Genomic DNA, 27,769 nt, shown 5'->3' with positions numbered 1-27,769 from the left:
CAGGCTGCCTTGAAAACGACGCCGCCACCCAGAAGAGCTTCGACCACACGCCCCTCCCTCGACTCGCATACGCGACGAAGCCGTGACCCGACGCCTAGAGCGACATGCATTGCAAGAGCCAGGACCTCCGACTTAGAAGTGACTATCGACGGCCGGAAAGTTACCGCTCTAGTCGACACAGGAGCCGATTACTCGAATTTGAATGGAACATTCGCTGCGCAGCTGAGAAAAGTCACAACGGCTTGGGACGGCCCACAAATTCGCACCCCGGGGGGCCACCTCATTACGCCATCAGGACGATGCACAGCGCGAGAGACTGTCAAAGGACATACCTATCCTGCCACCTTTGTTGTGCTACCGCAGTGCTTCCGCGAAGTGACCTTGGGTATGGATTTCTTTAATGAGCATCAGGCGATCATCGACCTCCGATCCAAATCCAAGCAGATCACGCTTTCGACGGACAAAGCCATCGCTTCGATGAAAACTGGGGAAAATCACGTTGCCCAGAGTGTCCTGGAGGAAGAAGTGAGCGTCCCACCCCGATCAAGCGTTACCGTGACCGTAGGCGCCACGAAAGCCATTAACGCTGAAACCATCATCGAGGGGAACATGCAGTTGCTTCTAGACCGAGGAATCAGCATCGCAAGAGGCATCGTACATTTCCACAATGGCCAGGCCGAAGTACTGCTAACTTCAGCGAAGAATGCCGGCACATTAACAGAGGAACGACGATTGCTTTCTTCGACGAAATATGTGACGTACGAGACTCCTTCGCCCTCTCCGACCCCTCCGCAGAAGATTCGCCTGACCAAGAGAACTCGCCCACTTTCGACATCAACCCAGCCCTGCCCCGGAACAGACAAGACCAGATCCGCAATCTGCTTCAAAACTACAGTGAGTGCTTTTCGACATCGCCGAAGGTGCGACAGACGCCAATTGCCAAGCATCGCATTATAACGGATCAACACGTCCGACCTCTCCGTCAAAGCCCCTACCGTGTGTCACCGCGAGAACGACAAGCCATCCGGGACCAAGTCGAAGAAATGCTTCGCGGCGACGTCATCCAGCCTTCAAACAGCCCATGGGCGGCACCGGTTGTTCTAGTGAGAAAGAAAGACGGCGCACTTCGATTCTGCGTGGATTACCGCCGCTTGAACAACATAACAAAGAAGGACGTCTACTCCCTCCCCCGCATCGACGACACACTGGACCGTCTCTGCAACGCTAAATATTTCTGATCGATGGACCTCAAGAGCGGCTACTGGCAAATTGAGGTCGACGAAAGAGATTGCGAGAAGAAAGCATTCATAACTCCTGATGGGCTGTTTGAGTTCAAGGTGATGCCATTTGGTCTCTGTTCCGCACCAGCGACGTTTCAGCGAGTAATGGATAGAGTGCTGGCAGGCCTGAAGTGGCAAATTTGTCTGGTATATTTAGATGACGTCGTTGTCATCGCCTCGAACTTTGAAGAGCACCTCAAAAGACTTCCAACAGTACTAGACGCAATCAAGTCGTCTGGCCTAACCTTGAAAGCAGAGAAATGCCACTTTGCCTACGAAGAGCTGCTGTTTCTAGGCCACATCGTTAGCAAAGAAGGAGTACGCCCAGATCCGCAGAAAACAGCTGCTATTGAACAGTTTCCACCTCCGGCCGATAAGAAAGCAGTGCGCAGATTTCTCGGACTGTGCGCCTATTACCGACGATTTGTGAAAAACTTTTGGCGCATCGCCGAGCCCCTGACCCAACTGACGAAGGCAGACGTGCCGTTTAAATGGGAAGCGCCGCAAGCACAAGCATTCAGGGAACTTCAGCGTCGTTTAAAGTCCCCACCGATCCTTGCGCATTTTGATGAAAACGCCGATACTGAAGTTCATACCGACGCAAGCAGCATGGGACAAGGCGCCGTCCTCGTTCAAAAAAGTGACAGGCTGGAGAAAGTCATCGCATACGCTAGCCGTTCCCTTTCCAAGGCTGAGGCTAACTATTCGACAACTGAGAAGGATTGCCTTGCCATCATCTGGGCTACGTCGAAATTCCGCCCCTACTTCTACGGACGGCCGTTCAAGGTGGTCAGCGACCACCACGCGCTCTGCTGGCTTGCCAATTTGAAGGATCCCTCTGGCCGACTCGCTCGATGGAGTCTGCGTCTCCAGGAGTTTGACGTCACCGTCGTTTACAAGTCCGGACGCAAGCACTCTGACGCCGATTGCCTCTCACGAGCCCCTGTAGATGCACCGCCGGCGGACGACGATGAAGACGCCTTCCTGGGACCCATCAGCCCAAGCTCATTTGCTCAGCAGCAACGCTCGGACCCCGACCTAAAAGGCCTCATCGAGTACCTGGAAAGCAAGGTTTCTTCACCCCGCCGCTTGATTCAAGCGAGGACTGTCTTCCTTCTGTGTGCAGAATGAGGTCCTTGTGACGAACTTTACAGCGAACAAAACAGCCTACCTCCTTGTTGTACCTACTTGTCTCCGCGAAGAAGTTCTACAGGCTTCACACGACGAGCCGACAGCTGGACATCTCGGGTTTACTCGCACCCTCCGCCGCATTCAAGACAAGTATTACAGGCCCAGACTGTCTGCCGATGTTGCACACTACGTGAAAACCTGCCGAGATTGTAAGCGACGAAAGACTCCTCCCACACGATTAGCAGGATTTCTGAACCCCATTGAACCTCCCTCAAGGCCCTTTCAGTAGATTGGCATAGACTTGCTTGGTCCTTTTCCAACGTCAACATCTGGAAATAAGTGGATCATCATAGCGACCGACTACCTTACCCGCTACGCCGAGGCGAAAGCACTACCGAACGGAACAGCAGCAGAAGTCGCCAATTTTTTCGTGGAGTGCATTCTTCTTCGACACGGCGCCCCCGATGTGGTCATCACGGACAGAGGAACGGCATTCACGGCGGAACTAACGCAAGCCATCCTGCGGTACAGCCAAACCAGCCACCGGAGGACAACTGCATACCATCCGCAGACCAACGGACTGACCGAGCGCCTGAACGAAACCATCGCCGATATGATCGCCATGTATGTAGATGCCGAACACAAAACCTGGCATGTCATCCTGCCTTACGTCGTCTTCGCCTACAACACTGCAGTGCAGGAGACCACCCAGATGACGCCTTTTAGACTCGTCCATGGCAGGGAGGCCACGACCACGCTAGACGCCATGCTGCCCAACGTTACAGAAGAAGGGAACGTCGACGTTGCCGCCTAACTTCAACGCGCAGAAGAAGCTCGAAGGCTTGATCGATTACGGATCAAAGATCAGCAGCGGTCCGACGCCAGACGCTACAACCTACGAAGACGCAACGCGGAATACAAGCCAGGAGACCAAGTCTGGGTGTGGACGCCCATTCGCCGCCGTGGATTGAGTGAAAAGCTTTTGCGCCGCTATTTCGGCCCGTACAAGGTTCTTCGTCGGCTAGGTGAACTGGATTATGAAGTCATCCCTGACGCAATGACTGCATCCCAGCGATGCCGCGTACGACCAGAAGTTGTCCATGTAGTCCGTCTGAAGCCGTAATATTCGCGATAAAGGCCGCTGCATTTCCATGCTCTATTTTCGCAAGATCCGTTTTTTTTTCTCTTACTAGTCGCATTATTTGTTTTAATGCATCGGGTCGAGACTTCTTTGTGAGGGGAGTAATGCCGCGAATATTTGAAATGTTTGTTCGTTTTTCAAATCTACCACCACACCGCTTTATCGCTTTCTTTTCGACGCAAGACGCGACTAGATTTATCTCGATTGATCGCAGCCAGGCAGAGCTGATTCTACGTTGTTCCGGAATGTTCTAGTAACTTTGCACGCTTTATCTCGAAAGTTCGCTATCAGCTTTAAATTGAGCACGGCCGACAGCGGCGGGCATTCTGTTCGACGACCGCCGAGCACGCTTGTCGCTTCGCCGCGGCCGAGTGATTCAGTCCATTTTGGGTGCAAGTCAGCCCAATAAACAGTTTTCTTTTAGAAGACCCTTTCGTCCGTATTCATCGCTGCTTCGACTGCCGTCACTACTACGTGACAATATTGAGAATGCACCACCAGCGCCCCCCCCCCCCCCCCCCAGCGAAAGCAGCGAACCTGAAAATCACTGTTCTTTATAAAGTTATTTATCTATTTTTATTATTTTTTTCCTGTCCTTTCTTCCTCTTGTTTGTCTATATTTCTTCTCTTGCAGTTTGAATAGCGTTGGCCGGTTGGTTCTTCTTGGCCGCCGAAGATTTTGTCAGTTGCAGTTCTGCTGGGTGTTGCTCTTCCTATTGTTCGAGGGTGGCTGACTTACCACTTAAATGTTCAGAGATTCTGCCTAGGTCGTCAATTCGGAACAATTTTCTCGCTTACTTCTTGCACGCTGCTGTGTTGTCATAATGCAGTTTCCACTTCTTGCAGAATGATGTGACTGCCTAACTTGGCCGTCAACTTTAGTTTTTCGTTTATTAATAGGTAGTATAACTAGCTGGCCTAACCGTTTCCAAACATGCTCTCCGGGGCTATTTCGGATCTTCTTAAGAACGTATTCCTAAGGCCTTGGTTGCGTGATTTGAATTGTTTACTGTATAAGATGTATAGCATTTATTGCCGCATAGTTTTCGGCCCCTGCAAGCCGGCTCATCTCTCGGCTTGCGGCCGCAGAGGTTACATTGGGGCCCAAAATCGGGTTAACGGCACGAAATTTCTACCTAGTCTTCAACGTCCACTCTATGGTTTAAGTTCAGTCTGTTGTTTCGACCATTTTGTGGTTTCATTGAGAAGATGTGGCCTAGCTTTAGGCTAAGCTCTTTCCCTTGTATTCTTGCTATTCTACATGCCGTTAGGTAGTGCTAAAATATTGCTTTGTTTTTTTGCACATTTACAATACTGTTTTAAACGGTAAATCTAAATAAATTGAATTAGAACCTGCCGGGCCTGTAAGCGCTAGTGAAATCAAATTATTTGCAGAAAAATTTGTTAAATCTACGCTGTTAGTAGAGTTTTTATCAAAGATTATTTTTTTTGGCAGACCTGTTTATATGCCTTGCTGCATTGCGACTCAAAAAGGGAACTAGGGAGGAAGAAGCCTCAGGACCTGTCTTCGTCTGGGCATAGCGCTCATCACTGGCGGGGTTAAAATAGGGCCTTCGCTCCGAGGAAGAATGGATGGCGGCGGGGAGGAAGTCGTGAAGTGGGAAGGGTGTTCGGATGGGGAGGGTGAATCTTGGCAAGGCATGATGGCTGCTAAAGCTGAAGTTTTTCTAGTTCGGTTGATCTTTCGTTACTGGTGCTACCAGAATGTCTCTTTATGCAAGTCATACCCTTTTCAGGCCCACAAGTTACGTGCACTTACGGAGATGCGCTTCGGCAACCTGAGTGACACTCTAGGCTACGCGGGGATAAACGGGAAGGCAAACTGTACTCGCAGTAAAAAAAAAAAATGGCAACACGAAACTAGCGGAATTTTTGAAGAGGCCGACGAAAAAGAAAGAGAAATTTAAAAAATTTACTGTTCCTTTAAGCTCGCTTTGTTGCGTCGAAAACCACCTAGGCTGCACCATTTTCATTTTTAAACTTGGATCTGGCTCTGAATATTTTATAATCTGGTTGGTTACTGACGCCTTCTGTATAGTTTTAGCTATGTTTTTCGGCGGGGTGATATTTCTATGTGTCGTGTCTGTTAGCCACTTCTTCCCAAGCAATTTTAATTTCTTTAATTTATGTTTTTATTCTCTTTTAGTATTTGGTATAGTTCTATTTCTTTAGCTTTTTCAAATGTATAGGTGGCACATTGGCTAAAATGTGCAGTGCAATGTTTGCCATTGTGCTGCATGCTTTAGTTGTTAAGTGGAATTGCTTGAATTGCATTTAGTTAATTTTTATGAATACTTCATTACTATACCAAACTGGTGAGGCCCGCACGGTAAATTTTCAACTCACTTAATCCATATTTTTTTTAGGTGTTCTCCTTACATGCCTCTGGTAGCCCCTTTAAATTTGTTTAACCTGTTGGCTAGTGTCTCGACCTTCTCTTCAATTCACTTCAGATGTTAGTTGTGTATCAAAAATTACACCTAAAATTTTAAGTTTCTGATATGCTACAACTTTCATGTTGTTCATATTGAGCATAGAAAGGAAGCTGCCATACTCGTTGCCTGTGATTATGTATTTTAATACATAAGAATGATATTCTGGGTCTACTTTGCAACCCAATTCTTGTATTGTGGTCACTAGTTCAGTTACGTTTCGTTTAGCATCAATTCTGAATTGAAGTTTGACGGTTATCACTTGGTTACAAGCACAAGCTAGCGCGTGTGTCTCATTCGGAAACTTTTATGTAAACAGCTCTGATATAAGTATGTTCCAGTACAGAGGACTAAGCTAAGATCCTTGGGGGGTCCCGTGTTAATGTATTTTATGATGTGAATTGTTAGTTCCTCATATGGAACATGCCTATTACTTTAGATGATGATGATCATCATCATCATCAGCCTGACTACACCCACTGCAGGGCAAAGGCCTCTCCCATGTCTCTCCACATAACCCTGTCCTGTGCCGCTGCGGCCAGCGTATTCCCGCAAACTTCCTAATCTCATCCGCCCACCTAACCTTCTGCCGCCCACTGCTACGCTTGCCTCCTCTTGGAATCCACTCCGTTACCAGTAAGGACCAGCGGTTATTTTGGATTCGCATTACAAGCCCTGCCCAAGCCCACTTCTTCCTCTTGATTTCGACTAGGATGTCATTAACCTGCCTTTTCTCCCTCACCCACTCTGCCCGCTTCAGGTCTCTTAACATTGCATCTGTCATTCTTCTTTCCATAGCACGCTGTGTTTTCCTTAACTTAAGCTGAACCCTTTTCGGTAGCCTCCACGTTTCTGCCCCGTAGGTGAGTACCCGTAAGATACAGCTGTTGTACACTTTCCTCTTGAGGGGTCCGGTTGTTATTGCAGTTGAGTCCTTTTAGTTTGTCTTCCTTTCAACAGGGTTTAATGGAATCGAACAACTTTTGTTATAGTTAAGTTTCTTAGTTTATCTCATTTTGAGTGTACATCTTTTTTTTCGTTGAGTGTTGTGGTTGGTTGTATATTATGTTCGAATCCGTATCGGTATTTAGGGAACAGATTGTTAATGTGAATAATTTATCTATGATAGAGTCTATCTTTGAGTAGTTTCTTCAATACCTTCCCAAGTATAGAGTTAATAGCGATTGGTGTATATTTGTCAGTACCTGTTTTCTATGCTGTAAGCTTTAGGAACTTAGAAAACTGTAGAACGTCTCTACTCGCTTGGCAAAGTGCTTATACGTAGGCACGCATTGAATAATGTTATGAAAAAGCATTTGTGACATATAGATATTGTCTGTATGAAGGGCGTGTCAACTCATCTGGTCCTTCAGTGACATTTGTGCCTAGATTGCTCACTGGAAAATCAATTTCCTCCTCAGTGAATGAAATACCTTGAGTGCTTCCGAGGTTGCCTATTAAGTTTATTCGCTTCTTTATTTGTCCGGTTCATTCGTTTCGTTAGCCTCTATTGTGTTGTTTTCTTCAACTGTGTTCGTTGAGTACAATGAGCCGAGTATTCAATTTATGATTCCATAGTGTGTGGAAGTCGCTCGTTTGTCTCTTTTTGTTTTGCTTCCAATATTTTCTAGACCTTTAGTTGGTTCCTGGCAATGTTATAGGGTAAAGTAAATGGGCCCTTTCGCACTTTCGAGCAAACGTTGTCCCAGCGTTTCTTCGAGCTTCGTTAAGCAGGTTATTGTTTCTTTGTAGTATTGTGCTTCATATATGTCGGAAACTTCCCCTAGTCTGCTGATATATTTTCTTCATTGCTCTTATTCTCTTTCGACCTATTTCTATGTCGACATTCTACTTTCCGTTCAACTTGTGTTTTCTTGCTTGAAGTTATGTTTTGGGTTTATATTGCAAAGTTCGAATGTTTGTGCAAAATTTGTGTACTGTTTCTTTCATATCTTACGAGTCTTTGAAATCCCGTGGTAATTAAAAACAGCCATCTGCTGTTACAGACTCCAATGTTTCCTGGTAAGTCTTCATTGTTGCGAAGCATGTTGCCGGGTCTTCTATTTCTGACATAAGCGTGAAAATGTGAGAATGAGCGCCAAATTCGCCCCGAAATACTTCCCAATGGCTTATTTGTAGGAATGCGCGAATATACAAAATTTTCAAATATCGAATTGAATATTCCTCTGCTCTATTCGCTCAGCAAATCAACGAGTGCTTGTCAAAAATAAATTGAAACAAATCGAATCCATTCTGAAGTTTTCGAGTTGTGCATGCCGTGTTTTTTTTTCTAGAGCTGTTTCAAAGACAGGGCCCACTTCGACCACGCACCGTGTGCGACCGTGACGTGGTGCATCAGTGTGGCGGCGGTAATAGAGCTCATATTTTGAACCTTGACCTCCGAGGTTCATTGACGCGACTGGGCTCATGCAGGGTTTGCAGCAAAAACAAAATTTGCAGTGCGTAAGGCGTGAAGGTGATAGAGCTAATATTCTGACTTCGTGCTGCGTGTCCTCTTGTGGAGATGAGTGCTGCGTCCTTCAAAAGCTGCAGCTGTAATTACACGACTTGCGCCGGTTTCGTTAGGCGTTTCGCTGTTTGAAATGAATATTGACACTGCCACAGATAACTTTTTTTAGACGATCTTTAAAACCAGCAACACCAACTGTACGAACTCTTGCGTACAAAGCCGTAATCCATCCAACGATTGAATATGCCGTCATAGTATGGAACCCGTTCACCGCACCGAATATCAACAAACTGGAACGCATCCAACGAAAAGGCGCAAGATTTATTTTAAACAAATAGAGTCGTGTTTGAATCACTGAATTGCTTCAACAATGTGGCTTCGCGTCGATGACTGAGAGGCATCGCATATGTAGGCTGAAGTTCTTTTTTCAGTTCATGACAGGACACTAGAATACTAAAACATCTGGTATTTTCACTTTCTCGACAGGTTATAAAACAAGACAGCGACATGAGAAAACAGTGATGCCCCTAAATTCAATAAATAATTTCTTTAGGACTCATATTTCCCACAAACTATACTTGAATGGAATAACACCAATAACGACACAGTCACGTAGAATTCATTAGGATCATTTGAAGAGCAACTACAATAATATACTGATATTGTATTGCTTCATGTATGTGCATTTATGCAAGTGTATACCCACCCTGCTAAGGTCTTGAACAAAGACCGCAGTATGTATAAATAAAAAAAAGTTGTTGTACAAATATTCTCAGGAGTATCGAATAATCACACCAATATTCGATTCATCCTCGGTTTGGTCTTTTACCATACTATTCGTATTCGAATCTGTTTTGAGAAACTGCTATTTGTACACTTTTACTTATTCTGTGTTTTTTAGGTTGATCCAGCCTTTTACTCTCACACTTTTTAACGTTGGTGAGGAGTTGGATTCGTTAATTATATGAAGTGGTTGTTTTTCATTTTCAGCACGAGTTTATCGTCCCCTCTATTGTCAGTCTTCCTACTTCTTCATATCGCTTTTCGAGTGTTAAGGTAGCCGCCGCGGCGGCTGAGTGGTTATGGCGCTCGGCTGCTGGCCCGAAAGACGCGGGTTCGATCCCGGCCGCGGCGGTCGAATTTCGATGGAGGCGAAATTCTAGAGGCCCGTGTGCTGTGCGATGTCAGGGCACGTTAAAGAACTCCAGGTGGTCTAAATTTCCGGAGCCCTTCACTACGGCGTCTCTCATAGACTGAGTCGCTTTGGGACGTTAAACCCTCATAAAACCAGAGTGTTAAGGGCACCGAATATAGCAATATGCTCGCCTTGAAACAATGTCACACGCTCATCCGCCCTCTACTTCTTGATTTTCGCGGATTTTTTCTTTAAGAAGGGTGCCTCTTCCCTCCTTAGCCGGTCTCCGCTGTTCGTTTCGAACAGGTCCTCTGTTCTAGAGTATCTGCAGTTTGTCCATCAAATGAGTCCCCCATTTCTCTTCCCTTATCTGCTGAATAGCTTAACGAGGGCCTCGGTTCCGGCAGTGTTGTATTAGACCGTACGTCCTGTGTTACTTACGGTAATAGAGGACGTACCATATCTAACATACCTGTTTAGAGCATTCGAGTGAGTACCCTTGTGAGGTTTACGAGTGCCCTAGAGCTCGAAGCAAGGCCTTACCACGCATGCGCATTCCCGTGGATTGCGTTCCACTCATGTCTTTACAAGTTATATTGGGTCGGACATGAAGCCTAAATTGTCATAAATGAACAACAGAGGGCGCCATTCGAGCGCTCTAGACTAGTGTGTGGACGACTGTACTCGCTAAACGTTACGTTACATGCAACGTAAATGCCTGCGAATGTAGAAGACTGAAGAGCCGCTGCTATAGCTCAGTTGGTAGAGCACTAACGCGGAATTCGGAGGTCGTGGGTTTGGATCCCACTGGCGGCATGTGGTTGTTTCTCTTCTACAATAAAGCGAATTATCTTTCAGTGGTGAAATAATCGTACTGTTATTGCCGTATTCTTCAACACTACAGATTAAAAAAAGATATGAACATTCCCCTATGAGACTTGATATCTGTGCCGTTGATAGCTACGATGTTATTGCAAACTTGGCGAGAAAGACCCCCCCCCCCCCCCCAGGCCACAGATAGGGAAGCAGTCGGTCATGAGTATTTCTCAATATTTTAATCGACATTAGTATTTTATTATCCGCATAATGATTCCTGCTTGAAAAAAAAAAGCTTTTTTTCTCCAGCATTCCGCAGTTTTTAGTAGATATAGAAGGGAAGCCTGGCAGCACAGTAAACACTACATAAGGAAACTTGTAAATTGCGCCGCGGTGTTCTTTTCTTCATAACTGCCTTCCTTACACACAAAAAATGCAAAATCTTACTATGCTTAATTTTCTAGTTTCAGTGAGCGGTCAGCTGGCCCTGGTTTGTTCCAGCTGTTATCTGGTTTTCTCGGGGCTCCTCTTACCAATACGGGCGCTGCCCACCGTCACAGGACCACGAGTCAAAGGTGTTTGCATTTTGTGTTTTCTGCTCAGTGTCTGTTGTGTTTCTTCTAAGTTATAACTTATGGTATTTAGAGATTTTGTAGTGTTTTAAGATGGATTTCCGACCTCCTGCTCGTTAGAAAGAGGGCTGAAAGCTCGTTTTCGTCTTGGCTAAGCGCAGCATGGCTGCGTCACACGAAACGGAAACACTTTGACGCGGTTTGTTGTTTTGTGAGCCCTCACAGTCCGCGCAAGACTTGCATTAAAGAACAACGGTAAGCTAATTTTGTTACTTGCCTTGAGGTCAAAAAAATCCGCCCCTGGAGCTTGGGGCGCACCCAAGCTGAAGAAAACGATGACAATGAATAAGGCGAAAACCCCGTGCATTATGAAAGTGGGAAAAAAATATACATACATACATACATACATACATACATACATACATACATACATACATACATACATACATACATACATACATACATACATACATACATACATACATACATACATACATACATACATACATACATACATACATACATACATACATACATACATACATGCATGCATGCATGCATGCATGCATGCATGCATGCATGCATACATACATACATACATACATACATACATACATACATACATACATACATACATACATACATACATACATACATACATACATACATACATACATACATGCATGCATGCATGCATACAGACATTTTATTTTACACAAAGAAGTAGAAGGAGGTGGAGGGAAAAGCCGTGCATTTGCGGCTTGAGAAATCTTCCGCCCCCTTACAGTGTACACAGCAGCAGAGTGGGGCAATAAACAAAGATACAATGTCACATTTTTTTTGCAAAGAGAAAAGAAAAAGAGCGCTATATCGCATCAGACCATTAAATAAGCAAAACACCAGAGAAACGCAGCATCATTTCTCATTTGTCGCCGACATCTCGGCGTGATTTTTCTTTGTATTCAGTGCCATGCATTGCGTGTACTTTCTCTGAACGGTTCTAGTGGTACCATGCTCCCCCAGAAGCAAGACGGTGAATATTACATTAGAAAAAGACGAGCTTAAACGCCCAAAATGTCTTTTCGTAACCGTGAGTGCAGCGTTAGTTGCATTAGCCTTGCTCTCCCGACTTCACGTCGTCGTCGATGTCGCAGGTGTCGTTCGTCGTCGTAGCGTACGCGTTCCGCAGAAAAAAAAGATAGACGACTGTGTACATAAGTACAAGGCTCCCGGTTCGGGTCACCATCTCTTCCAACGCTCCACTGCACCGAGCTGGCCAACTGTGCAATCAAGTTCGAACCGGAGCGCCCAACCAAAAACATGACGAGACTGGGATGAAATGCGAACGCACATGTTCTGTTCTTTCTGCTTTACAGCGAGATATTCTTTTACAACCGGTTTGTGAATAAACTCGAACCTATCTATAAGCGGGTTATAACGAAATATTGAATATAACGAAGTAATGACGATTCCTTTTGGAAGCTCGGTCAGCACGGTCCATGCCGAACATGCGCCTATAACGAAATGATTACCGGGCCCTTCTGACATCGCTGTAACGAGCTTCAACTGCATGTAATTCGGTAGACCTGTTACCCAGAAACATGAATAAGGCTACAGTTGTACCCTGTAGTTTAAAGTACACAGGTATAGTATTTTGTATTGTTCACAGATGCTATTCGCGTTTCATTTCGGCCTGACTGGACACTTCCTCTGAGCCCCAAATGCAGGCATTCATAAGCTACTGTTGCTTTTTGTGTTTGATGAGTGCATGGATGACTGGCAACTCAGTACGAGTGGCAAAGGAATTCAGTGGTAGTGGCAGCGTAAGCAAATTTCATTGCTTGGGGTAATTCAGAAAAGCCCACCAAAACAAGAAGGCTTCTTGAGGTGTAATTGTGGCTTTAGGTTGGTCGATGGGATTTAACGTCCCAAAGCGGCTCAGGCTATGAGGGATGCCATAGCAGAGGGCTCCAAATAATTTCGGCCACCTGGGTTTCTTTAATGTGCACTGACATCACACACTACACTGGCTTATAGCATTTCACCTATGTCGAAATGCGATCGCCGCAGCCGGGATCGAACCCGCGTCCTTCGGTTCAGCAGCCGAGCGCCATAACCAGTGAACCACCGCGGCGGCTTAGAGGTGGCTTTCGCGTCATCATAATACTAGTAATGGCGGACATCAGAAAAGAGGTGGATCATATTATCTAGTTAGCTCGTTAACTGAATTACGATGTAACTTTCTAACTAATGTAGTTTCGCACATGGCTATAATTAGAATATTGTAACTGATCGTCAGTAATGGCCAAATCAACCTTTAGAATTTCGTTAAAGCGATTACGCTCGGGTTGGAGAAGCGAGTAGTGGTGACCGGAGCTGGACATAAAGTTCATTAAGCGACACGTGAGCAGTTTAGCGATGTGTACTAATGGGCGTTCTCATTTCCGAATGATGTAAAAATTGGCGAAAAATTGTAGCGTCAAAGTGCTCAGCGCAATCATGTTTAAGAAATTCTGAGACGCATGCATTTATTACTAACGGCCAGCTACAATTTTCTGGTTACAATCAGGCACCTAACTGTAACAGTTAAAAGTGAACTGCTGGGAATTAGTTAACAAGCTTACTACTTAACATGATTTGTTTGGTTTAACACATACGCCACCACTGGTATTAATATGCCGAAAAAGGCAGCCGTGTATCTCAAAAGACTATTTTTAGTAATCACGAGTGGGTTTCCCTAAAATGCCCAGATATGTGTAACACATAAATTAATGTCACCCGATTAGAAATAAGAACAAACAGCGTGAGGTTGCACCAGTGTGGCTTATTAATGTGCAGAATACCCATTCAAATGTGCGAAACAGAACAAATATAGACACTGCAATGGCTCGAGTCTTTTCCGTTTACTTGAGCTAATATTTTGTGCAAAAGAACAATTTGGTCATTTAAGCATCCAGAACAAGCACGTTCTGGATCTGGTACTCTTGTGCGGACTGAAAAAAAAAAGCGTTTTGTCATCGCACCTGTTGAGACGTGTCCAGTTTAAAGCTTTTCGTCGGAAGAGTAGCGAGAGTTTTTGACATAATAGTATTTTTGAAAATGATGATGCGCGCATGATTTTCTGCCGTTATCACCTGCGCATAGAAATAAAAAGAAGGCACATGAAATATTTCTAACAGCTAGAATTTAAAGCCGCGGAAGGGACTGAATTAACTTTTAAACCACGTGCCGCACCAAAAAGCTGGATTCTGTTGCACTGCAGGTTTCCTACGCAGGAGAGCTCGACCGGGGACGCCACAGCCACCGGCGACGACTTAGGTGAGGCAGAAAGCGTAAGCCTTAATACCCCGGACCAGGACGAATTTTTCTTTAACTGCGAAGTTTCTGAGAAAGCTGTATAGCTTTCCTTTGTAGCCGCTTGGCTGTGCTTGGGTGGATACCAATACTTGCCGTCCCTGTTAGCTCAGTTGGTAAAGTGACTGTTCCAGTAAAGCGGTGGTCCCGGGATCGTACCCCGGACCAGGACGAATTTTTCCTTAACTGCGAAGTTTCTGAGAAAGCTGTATAGCTTTGCTTTGTAGCCGCTTGGATGTGCTTGGGTGGATACCAATACTTGCCGTCCCTGTTAGCTCAGTTGGTAGATTGACTGTTCCGGTGAAGCGGTGGTCCCGGGTTCGTACCCCGGACCAGGACGAATTTTTCTTTAACTGCGAGGTTTCTAATAAAGCTGCATATAGCTTTCCCCTGTAGCCGTATGGTTGCGCTTGGGTGGATGTCAATGAGTAATCGCTTCTTTATTACATGTCTCAATCTGTTGCAAATTGGTTGTAGCGCTGTATTTTTTTTACCGAAATCATTTCTGCCGTCTTTCTATTTCTGTACAACAGTCATTATGACAAAGACGTTGTTTCACTTTAGCAACGGACGCACCATCCAGCCGCACAGTGTCATACAGAAAGGCTGACATGCTGTGGAATGGGAGTTTAGCCTCCAAGAGGTGTTCATTGGGTATGAGAGACGCCCGAGTGGAGGGTTTCTGGTTAATTTCGACCGTATTAGGTTCTTCAACGAGTCGCGACATCGCCCATCACACAATTTTTTTTTTACATTTTGCCAGCATCAAAATGCAGACACAGCAGTAGGGATTCGATCCGGTGACTTCGGACTCTACAGCCAAGCCACAACAGAGAAATGCTGATAATTAAGCCTTCAGTGAGTCCATTCTGCAGGTATTATTCGCAAGGCACAATACCATTACTCCTTATGCGGTTCTTGTACTCAAGCTCAGACTAAATAAAAGGAAAATAGCGCTAGATGCAATAAATCGCGCAGAGACTCTTTCCGTATGTCCGACATGAGGAGTTCATGTTCCAAACCTCCTCAGCAAAAATGTTCTTATGGTGTAAACCATTCCTGAAGAACGCGATTACGACAACTGCGCACACGTCATGCGAAAAAATGTTCTATTTGCTTCAGGAGAACCACTCTTCCTGACGCCGCTAATCGAAGCGGGCAAGCTGGACGAGGCCAAGTCGCTCAGCAAGGTTGGCCCGATCGGCGCTAACTTCGAAGTGCCCACGTATGCGGGCTACATAACGGTCAACCCGCAGTTCAACAGCAGTCTCTTCTTCTGGTTCGTACCATCCATGGTGAGTACTGTTTTTTCTTGTCGCTCCCTAGGCCGAAGTAAGCAGTGCGTCATTTTTAAAATGAGTTGGGAAGCGAATGTTTCAAACGTGCGCTATCAGGAACAAATTTACCTGCACCTGTGCTGCTACATAAAAAGGTCAGTGCACAATAGTGCTGATATGCGAGTCTCAACCGTGTTTGATGGTGAGCATTGAGCCATACGCTAAGGTGCAGGGCAATCAAATGAGGGAAAAAAATCACTCATTAAATTTGTTCCCCATATGCATTAAAAACAAGGTGCACAAAGTTTAATTCTTACCATAATTAATGTATTTGATTTGCGAAGGAAGTATTTAAGAGTGTTTGATAATGTGAGCGGAGCTGCAGGAACTTTAGGCTGTTTCATTACATTCAGTATAGAAATACAATGAACCGCCGTTTAGAAAATGTCTAATCGTGCAGCAAAGGAAAGTGCCAGTTGTACGTTACATGGCAATGTGAAGACAAGTTTTGCTCCCATGGGCGCAATCAGGAACCAGGAATCAGACTCTCACATAACCTAAGGAATTCTCTACTGCAGCGAACCCTAACGTCCCTAAGCGGTGCGTTTCACCCCTTAAGATTGACAGGAAGTTGAAGTGTGCACTGAAAATGTACAGTTAAACGGATAGTCGTCATTGTCAACTAGACACTCTTGTTGAGGAACCGCTAGCTTCCGTGTCGACTTTGTTTCATGAGTGCAGACACTATTGAGACGTCAGAAAAAGGCAGCAGATGCGAAGCCGTGCACCCCAACCTCTTTAGCGCATTATGAGCGTATACCGGTTCACAAAAGCACCAATCCGGCAGAAAAAGTGGCAGCTTTTAAAGCAGAGGTTGGCATGAAACATGGGCCACATTTTATGGCCGTTAAATATTGGGATGTGGGAATTATTTAAAGAATGTATCTGATTCCGAAGACAAAAACAACTTTCGCAATTGTCTCACCGGGATACTAGCACATTTTGGTGGCTTAAAAACACATTTTTGGTTCTTACTTCACAGTGCGTGAAATCTACAGTACTCCACAAATATCAGTGGAACAAATAAGGGATGTCGGACCACAAACATTAGGACGTCTGCCAGAGATCGCTAGAGGTGCGAGCAGTCCAGGGGACGAAAATCGGTTATCTGGTCCCGCGCAATGAAAATATTGATCCACAAAATTCCCACGGACGTCGAAGTTGAATTTTCGGACGTCCGATTTCAGGCAAACGTTTCTTCAAGCGGAGATAGGACATCATTTTGAGCAACCCACTGAAAGGTGGGGCGTGCATTGAACGCAAGGAGCAGGTGCTTTTTTCACGGACGTCCTCTTGACGTCACGCAGTAGAACCTGTCTGACTGCAGGATGTAAACAGGACGTTCCCAGGAAAAATGCCTACAGTTGAAGTAAGTGTTTTCCTCCTTAAATTCGTGTTCTTCAGGAAAAGTAAAGTAAAAGCAAAAGAGAAAGTTAAAGTAGCCGAACAGTTCTACACAAATCTCTACAGTAGCCAATGTAATCAGAACATTAATGAGAGAGACAGTAGAGCACAGAAATGCGTCATCCCGCCACTAACAAAGGAGGAAGTAAAATAAAGCCTTGGGAGCAATGCAAAGGGAAAAAGCAGCTTTTGAGGTTCAGGTAACAGCAGATCTGCTGAAAGACAGAGGGGAAATTGTGCTAGAAAACTAGCCACCCTGCATACTCAATGCCTTATGACCTCACCCGTACCAGAAGCTTGGATGAACGCAAATATTAATTCAAAAGAAAGGAGATGCCAAGGACTTGAAAAATTACAGACCAATCAGCTTACTGTCCGTTGTCTACAAGGTATTTACTAAGGTAATCGCTAATACGGTCAGGACAACCTTAGTTTTTAATCGACCAAATGATCAGGAAGGCTTTCGTAAAGGATATTCCACAATGGATCATACTCGCACTACCAACCAGGTGATAGAGAAATGTGCAGAATATAACCAACCCCTGCATATAGCCTTCATTGATTATGAGAAAGCATTCGACTCAGTGCAAACCTTAGCAGTCACACAAGTATTGCGGAATCAGGGTGTAGAAGAACCTTATGTCAAATTACTGGAAGATGTGTATAGCAACTGCACAGCTACCTTAGTCATCCATAAAGTTAGCAATAAAATTCCAATAAGGAACGGCCTCCAGCAAGGAGACACGATCTCGCCAATGCTATTCACCGCCTGACTACAAGAGGTGTTCCGAGGTTTGAATTGGGAACAGTTGGGGATAAGAGTTAATGAAAAATACCAAAATAATCTGCGATTCGCTGATGACATTGCCTTGCTAAGTCATTCAGAATGTGAACTGCAAGTCATGATCAATGAGTTAGACAGGCAGAGCAGAACAGTGGGTTTAAAAATTGACATGCAGAAAACCAAATTAATGCACAACAGTCCACCAAGAGAACAGCAGTTCACATTTGGAAGCGAGGTGCTGGAAGTGGCAAAGGAATACATCTACTTGGGGCAGGTAGTGACAGCTGATCCGGAGCATGAGAGGGAAATAACTAGAAGGATAAGAATGGGATAGAGCGAATATGGCAGGTCCTCTCAGATCATGATTATCAGTTTACCAGTATCCCTCAAAAGCAAAGTGTACAACAGCTGTCACTTACCGGTACTTACCTACGGTGCAGAAACATGGAGGCTAACGAAAAGTGTTCAGCTTAAGTTGAGGACAACGCAGCGAGCCATGGAAAGAAAAATGATAGGTGTAACGTTAAGAAACGGGGAGCGGTCAGGGGGGTGTGGGGGAGGGAAGTTATGCGGGTTAATGACATCCTAGTAGAAATCAAGAGGAAGAAATGGGCTTCGGCAGGGCATGTAATGTGAAGGCAAGATAACCGCTGGTCCTTAAGGATAACGAAGTGGATTCCAAAAGAAGGCAAGCATAGTAGGGGTCGGCAGAAGGTTAGATGGGAGGATGAGCGGATGGGCGGAGTTTGCAGGCGTTGGGTGGGGGCAGAGTAAAAAAGACATGGTTAATTGGAGAGACATGGGAGAGGCCTTTGCCCTGCAGTGGGCGTAGTCAGGCTGCTGCTGCTGCTGCTGCTGATGATGATGATGATAACATTAGTTTAACTTTACAAATTTATTCTATATACATAGAAAGCGCAGCTAAAAGCACGCGCAAAAGAAACAATCCCATTTAGCTATTGTAGCATGTCCGACTTCCACATGTATGTAAGTGTAGCCGGAAGAAAGCAACTAAAAGAGTTCTGCCACGTTTTTCGTTTCTTGCGGGTCAAATCTGTCGAGGTACCTAATTTGGAGTCCAGAAATCTGAAAAGCTGCTTGCCTAATCAACAAACAAACCATCCGCAAATAAAGCGAGGCGCACGCTTCAGCACCGGATCGGCTTTTCCAGCGCGCTACTGGTGGAACTTGTCTATTGCTGACCGAAGTAGTGCGGCTGCAACAAGAACAGCAGTGCACTAAATAATCAGTTTTTTTTTCTTATGACAGTGCGTAGAGCTTCGAAACTAGGGTTAAAATAAATTGATTTATTTGGTCGGCACGTGATGATTCGTTAAAAACAAGCTCGCGCGTGTACACATAGAAAATGTTGGACCGCACCACCGGATGTTACTGGACTTTCTTCGAGAGTCCAATGTGTACATATATTTCTAAACTATACTTTATGCCAGCAGGCACACAGTCGCAATAAACAAAAATAAAAGTACAGCGGACGGCCGGGCGATGATGACACGGGGACATGAGGGGGCGGCCGATACGTCCAAGAAAGTGATTTCTCGGGACTTTAGCTTATTTTCAGTCAGTGGATATTCACAAGGGTGCACCTAAATGGCCTCCACTGACCCATTAAGTGTTGCCTTTGCTTATGGCCGAGAAAGGACGTCCGCTGTACGTCCAATGGACGTCGAGAGTGGGTCAAGGACGTTTTGAGCCTGAATCAGATTTCAGGCGTACATTTGTGGTCCATTGAGTAAATGGTCTACAGATATTTTTTTGCAGCGTTAGCAATCATGCAGAGGATAAATACACTGGGTAATAATATGTACACCTGGGTAAAAATCGCGGCGTAAAAGTGAGCAAGGAGACAGCATTAATTTTTAAATTGTTTGGTTTTTTATTTTGCTAAACATTGCTGTTTAATTTTTATATCAGTCCATGCAACAAGATCGCTGCCAAGATCTTGATAAGAAAAGCGACGTAAATTTGCACATTTCATTAGCGCTCTAAGAACTATTATTTACGGTTTCGAAATTTAGTTATAAAATAAAGCCTTATACGCACGTGTGCGCACCCGAAGAAGTGCTCAAGGTAAAATTTTGTTTATCTGTTTTCATGCCGTAAAAGAGACAAGACAGCCACATTGATAATACATGCGGAAATAACAGAAAATACATTGTGTCGCGAGAAAAGGGATTAAAAATAAAATTCCCCACTCGATGATTATAATTAGGTACAATGGACTTACGCCGAAGTAAGAGAAAGTATGGTAGAGCACCCGAAGAAAGGATTATAAATGAAATGCCGTAGGAACGTAATATTGAGGCTTCGTGAAATAAGAAAATATTAGAGATCGAAGCGAGAGTTTTCCACCACCTTTAACTTTTTAACGTTGCTTTGTCCCCATCAGGCAGCAGACGGTGTCGTAGAGAGAGCCGCCGTATAGTTACTAGTCCTGCTATTAGAGTACTATTGCCTCGGAAGTAAAAATGAATGTACCGGTTTCACGTTCGCAGTAAATTCAACCTATTGTTGTTCAGCTCAATACCTCCGCCGATGCAAAAATTGAGGCTGACATTACGATAGCGCTCGTTGTAATTATTCCGCCAGACTACAATGGGTAGAGGTACACAGTCTGTATTGAGTGTGCGATTGTGTTCAGCATGCCAGGACGAGATGCATATAAAAATGATGGTAGTGGCAATACACTCAATAATTATGGCATGTTAAGAGGAAAACAGATATTCGATGGCCTGTCAGAAAAAGAAAGCGGATGCCAAGGAAAGATGGACGGGCAGGCATAGCGGCGCCTGGAAGAATGAATTCAAGAAGCCTGCGGAGATATGTAGGGTTGCCAAGGCTGGTTCAGAGCAAAAAAAAAAAAAAACACGAGATAAATGTGGGAGGCCTTTGTCTTACACTGAAACTAGCTTATCTTGTGATGCTGAGGGAAAAAAAAAACAGAAGCTGCCTCAACAAATTTATGGATGCTGTGCATTCGAAGCGACTACCGTAACACCCGCGTTCTCGTTCGAAGTAGTACGACCATGCACAAGTATGCATAAAAGCAACAGCGCTTGATAGGATGCCCTTTGCGAATGTTGCGTCATTCACAGAGCGATCCCGAGAATGCTCCCGTGGTGCTGTGGTTGCAAGGCGGGCCCGGCACAACCTCGATGATGGGTTTCTTCAACGAAAACGGTCCCTACTACCTGTCGGTGGACGGGAACAACGCCATGTTCCGAGAGCTCACTTGGGCGCAGCGCTACTCGATGCTCTACGTGGACCAACCCGTGGGCACGGGCTACAGTTTCACCGAGGACGAAGCCGGGTACGCGCGCAACCAGACCGACGTCGGCCGTGACATGCTGGAATTCCTGCAGCAGTTCTTCACGATGTACAGCGAGCTGGCCCAGAACGAGTTCTACCTCACAGGAGAATCCTACGCCGGTACACGATGGCATTGAAATGCATCGTTTACTAATGCTTACATGTCGTTGTGTTACGCTGCGAAATTTTCACTGGAATTAGACGTGAATTAGTTGATTTTGTGCCACCGAAGTCAGGCCAGCCGGTGGCATGTAGCTAACTACGTGTTTATGAGTTGTGACATATTGCCACTCCTTCACCGTGCCGTCACATATTGCCGTCAATTCACTGTAAGCCCGACCATTCCGACTTGGCGAGAAACCAACAGGGGATGGGGGCTTTGCTACAGAGCGGAAGCTGCGCGGTGCACCTGACTGGTTGAGCTTCGCCGGTCGTGTGACCGCGCTCGACCAATCAGAGCACAGGTCGTTTGTCAGAGTGCCGCCACTGGTTTCGCGCTGTTGCCGCTGCTGGCGTGTGAAGTACAGATCATGTGACCTTGGAATCTGATCGTGCGACTGTATCTGCAAGTAGATAATCAGTTTAGGCAACGCCACCCAGAGTCAATGCCTAGGGGCTGCCTTCCTGTCCTGCTTGACGTTGAACATTCCACAGGCCCGTTTTGCCGTTTTGGCTGTAGCTGAATGTAATCAACGCCTATATATAGCTTTAACGGATTACGAGAAAGCATTTGACTCAGTGCGAACCTCAGGAGTGATGCGGGCTTTACGGATTCAGGGTGTAGATAAACTTCATGCAAAAAAAAATGCTGGTGGTTTAGCTCTGGGTAACCCTGGTCGAAAGCGAAAAGCTTCCATCTCCCTGGCTACGTTTGCGGTCGAGCGACTGGCGGTTTCCATAGATAGCCATACTGACACACACACAGTAGTAGGCATTTTTTATTTGTTAGACATCTGGCTTTCTTCGAAACCACATTAAAGGCGCTCACTCAAGACAGCGTATATTTAATATAGCTTCGGTCATATTTACAACTGTATTATTGCTCGTTGTATGCGGTGATATGGAATAATAATAATAATTGGTTTTTTGGGGAAAGGAAATAGCGCAGTATCTGTCTCATATATCGTTGGACACCTGAACCGCGCCGTAAGGGAAGGGATAAAGGAGAAAGTGAAAGCAGAAAGGCGGTAATATGGAACCAAATCCGCTTCCAAACAACGCGCAAACCCCGCAGATAATTTCAGAAAGCCAAATTGAAAAGAAATTGTTTTTTGGGGGAAATGAATTATCGCATTGTGAGACAGTCGTCATTTCTTTTTATTAAAACCAACTTTAATTTTACTTCGCTTACGGCGCGATTCGGGTGTCCAGAGAGATATGTGAGACAGGCGTCGTTTCCTTTCCTTAAAGCCAACTTTATTTCACTTTCCTTCCCTTACGGCGCGATTCGGTGTCCACCGAGATATGTCAGACAGGCGTAATTTCCTTCCCCTTCAAATCGATATTCATTTCATTTTCGTTCCTTTACAGGTTTGCCCGGCCGCGGTGGCTCAGTGGTTAGGACGCTCGGCTACTGATCCGGAGTTCCCGGGTTCGAACCCGACCGCGGCGGCTGCGTTTTTACGGAGGCAAAACACTAAGGCACCCGTGTGCTGTGCGATGTCAGCGCACGTTAAAGATCTCTAGGTGGTCGCAATTATTCCGGAGCCCCCCCACTATGGCACCTCTTTCTTCCTTTTTCTTTCACTCCCTCTTTTATTCCTTTCCTTACGGCGCGGTTCAGGTGTCCAACGATATATGAGACAGATACTGCGCCATTTCCTTTCCCCCAAAACCAATTATTATTATTCCTTTACAGGTGCGGTTCACGTGTCCACCGAGATATGTGAGACAGGCGTCGTTTCATTGTTTAATCTTATATTCAATGTGAATCTTGCGGCCACGGTGACCTCTAGCTACAATCAAGGTCAAACTAGCGGCCCCGCTGACGGCTCGAAAAGCTGGCGTAGTGAAGCTTTTCGCTTCAATACTGGAAGATGTCTATAACGGCTGCACAGCCACCATATGCATCCATAAATTCAGCAATAAAATTCGAAGGAAGAATGTCAGGCAGGAAGACACGGGGTACTCAGAAGCCTTTTTTTGCTTCTGTCGCCGCTCGATCTTTTGTTCGAGATTTAGCTGTATCTGGGTAATCCTCGCTCCGATCTTTTGTTCTAGGTTTTGCTCGATTAAACCCAACCGCGCTCAAAATTCCTGCTCCAGTCTCGCTTCTAGTTCCTTGTTATGCTCTCGAACAATTTCCCTAATCTCTTGTTCGGTTAGAAAGCCGAAGTTGTTGGCGTTCGCCCTGCCGTCGTTTTGGAGCTCCCGCGGAGGAAAGGCTCGAATCTTCCTCTTCCATGCTCTCCTCTGAAGAAGAGGGGGAGAGGTCATTGCGGGTGCACGTCATTGGCTGCTCATCGCGCTCAGTGCTTCCTTTAGCTTTTCCAGTTCCTGTTTTAGTCTTAAATTTTTGGCCCTAAGTGTTTGATCAGCCAACGAGGGAGGGGGGGGGGAGGAAATAGCGACGCTGCACATAATTTCTCAAAAGTTTGTTTGAAGCCGCTCTACGTGATGACGACTGCGGTCATTCCACTGCCTCGGCTTCCTAACCCATACAAACCAGATTGAGGATCGGCGAAAACGGCATGTGGGCAGACATCGTGGCCACGAATGTGCTTTCTTCCCAGAAGTATTGGGATAGCTCTCTTTTGTAGGTGGCCTTTGCTTTCAACACAGCCTTTCAAGAGCGATCGCAATAGACTCCCTACGATCTGATGCATGGGCGTACAGCGGTCTTTCCTAGGGATTCTATAGACTAACCACCAATACCTGCCCACATGCTGACGTAGCTACGAGAACGACTTCGCGGCTAGGATGTTCGACGATCGTGTCCGGGCGAGACGACCATTAGGAGGAAGCAAGAGTGGCGTGAGTGGACCTCATCAGAAAGTGCCCATTCAGGGAAACTCTTCGCCGTAGGTATCCGACATTCATTGGCGTTGGCGTTGACAACGCTGTAGACAGCCGTTGATTTAGAGGGAAGCAAAGGCGCACAACTGTCTCCCTGGGTCAGTGGATACGTCACTCGCGCTTTCAGGCACGTTAATAGCCTATAGCAATGTTAAACCGCCTACAATTTCATTTATTGGTATCTTTAATGACAAGCTGATGTAGGACGTTACGGCTTGAGCAGAGAGGGTACACTGCTTTCTGGCGGCGGATATGAAGTGCATTAAAATCTGACGTAAGTTGTAAGCACGCCTGCGATAGCAAGGAACATAATACGTCCTTCCATATCAAACAGGACTTCGATAAACATAATTAATGTGATGATGATGTGGTTTAATGTAAATGTAGTGGTTTGGGTTATGGGGTTTAATGTCCCAAAGCGACTCAGGCTATGAGAGACGCCGTTGTGAAAGGCTACGGAAATTTCGACCACCTGGGGTTCTTTACCGTGCACTAACATCGCACAGCACACGGGCCTCTAGAATTTCGCCTCCATCGAAATTCGACCGCCACGGCCGGGATCAAACCCGCGTCTTTCGGGCCGGCAGCCGAGTGCCGTAACCACTCAGCTACCGCGGCGGCTAATGTAAATGTAGTGTAAACTAATGTAATGTAAACGTTGATGTAAACTTCGGCGCTCATGGTTTTTGTCGTTTCAGCGTATACACTTGGCTATATATGTGATGCAGTAAGCTTGGGTTTAACGCTCTTTGGCACGCGAAGCGAGCGCGGCTTCTTTAGGAAGAGCAGGATGGTATTTGACGCATTTACAATGAATTCCTTTATCACTTGCCTGCGTGATAGCAAGCAAACTTTACACGAATATTTTCAGGTAGTTTTTCTTTCTCTAACCTCGACTTTACATTTTTGCTGATGTTATCGTGCATTCTTCCTTTTATTATGCAGAACTGCATCGACTGTCGAAGCTTGAGCTAATGCAGCAAGTAGCATTTATAGTAACCATGTGAGCCAAGGCAGAGTTTTCGGAAAATTAAAACGAATATTGATCAAGAAAATAGAAGCTTCAGCGTTCCATGTAAGGAAATACTTGTGCAATTTTTGCGTAAGAAATAATACCTTTCATACTAACCGTACCCATTGTGGTTCCGTCGTTTTGATTTGATCTTAAAAGCCTACTAAGGGGTTCTTGTTGTGTCTGCTTTTTTATGCTTCGAACACGCAGGAAAGTATGTTCCTACGGTGGGAGGAGCCTTACACGAGAACGCAGACAAGATGCGTGTCAAGATTAACTTTCAAGGCATTGCGTATGGGAACGGCTTCACGGACCCGGCCAACATGATTGGCTTGGGCGACGTGATCTATGCATTTGGCCTTATGGACCGCAACGACGCCGACTACATGATGCACGTCACCAAGGAGGCTGAACAACTTATCCGTGCCAGCAAAATGAAAGAAGCATTCTACCTCGTCGACAGGCTGTTCCTCGGAATCACGTACGGCAAAGACACGTTCTTCAGGAACGTCACCGGCTACACCTACTACTACAACTACCTGACCGACACAGAGCCGGCGGGCAACAGAGCGTACAAGGTGTTCCTCCAGAAGCCCGAAGTCCGGCGCGCGCTGCACGTCGGGAATACACCGATGAGCACCGAGCGCGATGTCGTAGCCGGACACTTCGCCGACGACTTCATGCGCTCGGCCGTGCCCCAGCTCACCGTCGTCCTGGAGAATGGCTACAAGGTTCTCCTCTATAGCGGTCCTCTGGACATATGCGTGCCCACAACGCAGACAGAGAACTTCCTGTCCCGTATGGCCTGGTCCCATGCTGACCGCTGGTACGGCGCACCCCAGAATATGTGGTGGAGCCCCGACGGAAAAGAGCTGTACGGCTACAAGAAGACAGTCGAGAACTTAAGCTTCGTGGTCGTACGTAACGGCGGTCATGTTTTGCCCTACGACCAGCCTAAGCCGATGTTCGACCTCATCACTGCCTTCATCGACGGCACAGGACCCTTCGCCGAATAGTCTGTATCTCCCCAGTAGATCTGCTTTGTGCGCAGTGGCGGAATGTTTGTTTCAGAATGTGTTTCTTTTCGAACTGCATTTAGCTTCATGTTAGGAGAAAGCTGATGCTGAATCTACCACAATTTTGTTGCGGCTGCAGAAGAGCCTTTGTATTCTAGCCGAAAAAAATCGCAGACTTCGCAGCTGCGACGCGGTGTGCTTTTTTATTGTGTATAGGTATGATCAGCAGCAGGGAGATCGAAAACAATTGACTGGATAATGCCAAGTATGCATCCAACAACAGCAACCCTTTCCTTAGAAGCAATAAAGCCGTTTGCAGCAGCACCGCTCCTAGTTTATGATACTTGCCGGCAGAGCCAAGAAATAACAATTGAGTTGTTTAAGGAAGCATTTCGTGCGTCAGCTGACACCCACATTCACCTGATTAATACATTTAAATGGGCAACGAGTGAGAGAGAGACTTCAATACAGCTCAGCTCAGTACATGCTTTCCATACATTCACCGTCGAACGGATACCATGGCCTCAAGCTTGCATATATATCCCGCTGTCAAGAGCATCTAACAAGTGATAGGGGTGAATCAGCGAAGAGCAGCGTTTTCTAATAAAATTCTGTCACAGTGCATTCAATCTAGGGCAGCCACCATCGCAGATACTTTAAATATTATGCTAGCTGAAAAAACATCATAACTGTGCATCCAGCGGCCGAACTTCTGAGACTCCGTGCTTGAAATGTGTTTGTAATAGTGCTTTATAATTATGCCCTGTTCATTAAAAATTATTTGCAAGTATTGTTTTATTCTTATTATTTGAAAGTTACATGCTCTATTACAAAAACATTAGTGTAGCGGTTACTTTTAAGAATATATCAATATTTACGACACACCAATAAGTTACTGGACAATTTTTAGCATAAATATAACGCCTCAGTGTAATATGTTACGTTAACTGCAACTTACAGCAACTGCAACCTTAACATTGCTGTTATGCTCCGCGCTACATTGATAAGGAGAACTGTGTCAGGAAATATGCTTCCTGTGCTGTGGAACTGTTGCTTAGGTAGGGGAAGCGTCAAATGCCGTAGTAAGGTTGGCCACCACATGCGAAAGAAAAAAGTAATAACTACAGCCCCTTCTTTAATGTCGTGCTCTACAATGCAACTTAAACGGCATGCCGAACAATGGCGTCCTTTTGTAGAAAGACATTTCCTCAATGAGAATCATCTATGATCTCTGCGAATTTCTTGCCTAGTAAGCGCTGTTTCAAATTGTAATACCGCCATGAAGGCAGGCTCATTTTTTCAGATCACTAAAACTGCAGGCTTCCTATTTGCCAAAAGTGGAGGCTGTTTGGCAAAACTACCAACGTTAACAGCGAAATCTCCAAAACCGTCACATTTAGCAATCGTTTGTCCAACTTTTGTTACCACTCGTTCGCGGCTGTCGTCTTTTCGGCGCGACGACAATGTACTTTCAGGAATTTTGGAATCTAATTGTAGGATGTACTTGGCATCAATAGCGGTT

At 45.5% G+C, this 27,769-nt stretch overlaps 1 protein-coding gene across 1 annotated transcript in view; it reads left to right on the top strand.

Annotated features, from left to right (window-relative positions):
• Nucleotides 1-27,037, top strand: part of LOC144093610 (venom serine carboxypeptidase-like) — a 31,312-nt gene extending 4,275 nt beyond the window's left edge. Inside the window, exons 2-6 of the mRNA XM_077627170.1 lie at nucleotides 10,891-11,001; nucleotides 14,261-14,316; nucleotides 15,475-15,647; nucleotides 20,991-21,324; nucleotides 25,442-27,037. Of these exons, the coding sequence (XP_077483296.1) occupies nucleotides 10,891-11,001; nucleotides 14,261-14,316; nucleotides 15,475-15,647; nucleotides 20,991-21,324; nucleotides 25,442-26,247 (1,480 nt within the window). The 3' untranslated portion in view covers nucleotides 26,248-27,037. The remainder of the gene's footprint in view (nucleotides 1-10,890; nucleotides 11,002-14,260; nucleotides 14,317-15,474; nucleotides 15,648-20,990; nucleotides 21,325-25,441) is intronic.
• Nucleotides 27,038-27,769: the final 732 nt, after the last annotated feature.

The sequence above is a fragment of the Amblyomma americanum genome, chromosome 6 (genome assembly GCF_052857255.1).
Source record: "Amblyomma americanum isolate KBUSLIRL-KWMA chromosome 6, ASM5285725v1, whole genome shotgun sequence".
Lineage (NCBI taxonomy): Eukaryota > Metazoa > Arthropoda > Arachnida > Ixodida > Ixodidae > Amblyomma > Amblyomma americanum.
This window is presented reverse-complemented; position numbering and strand designations above follow the sequence as displayed.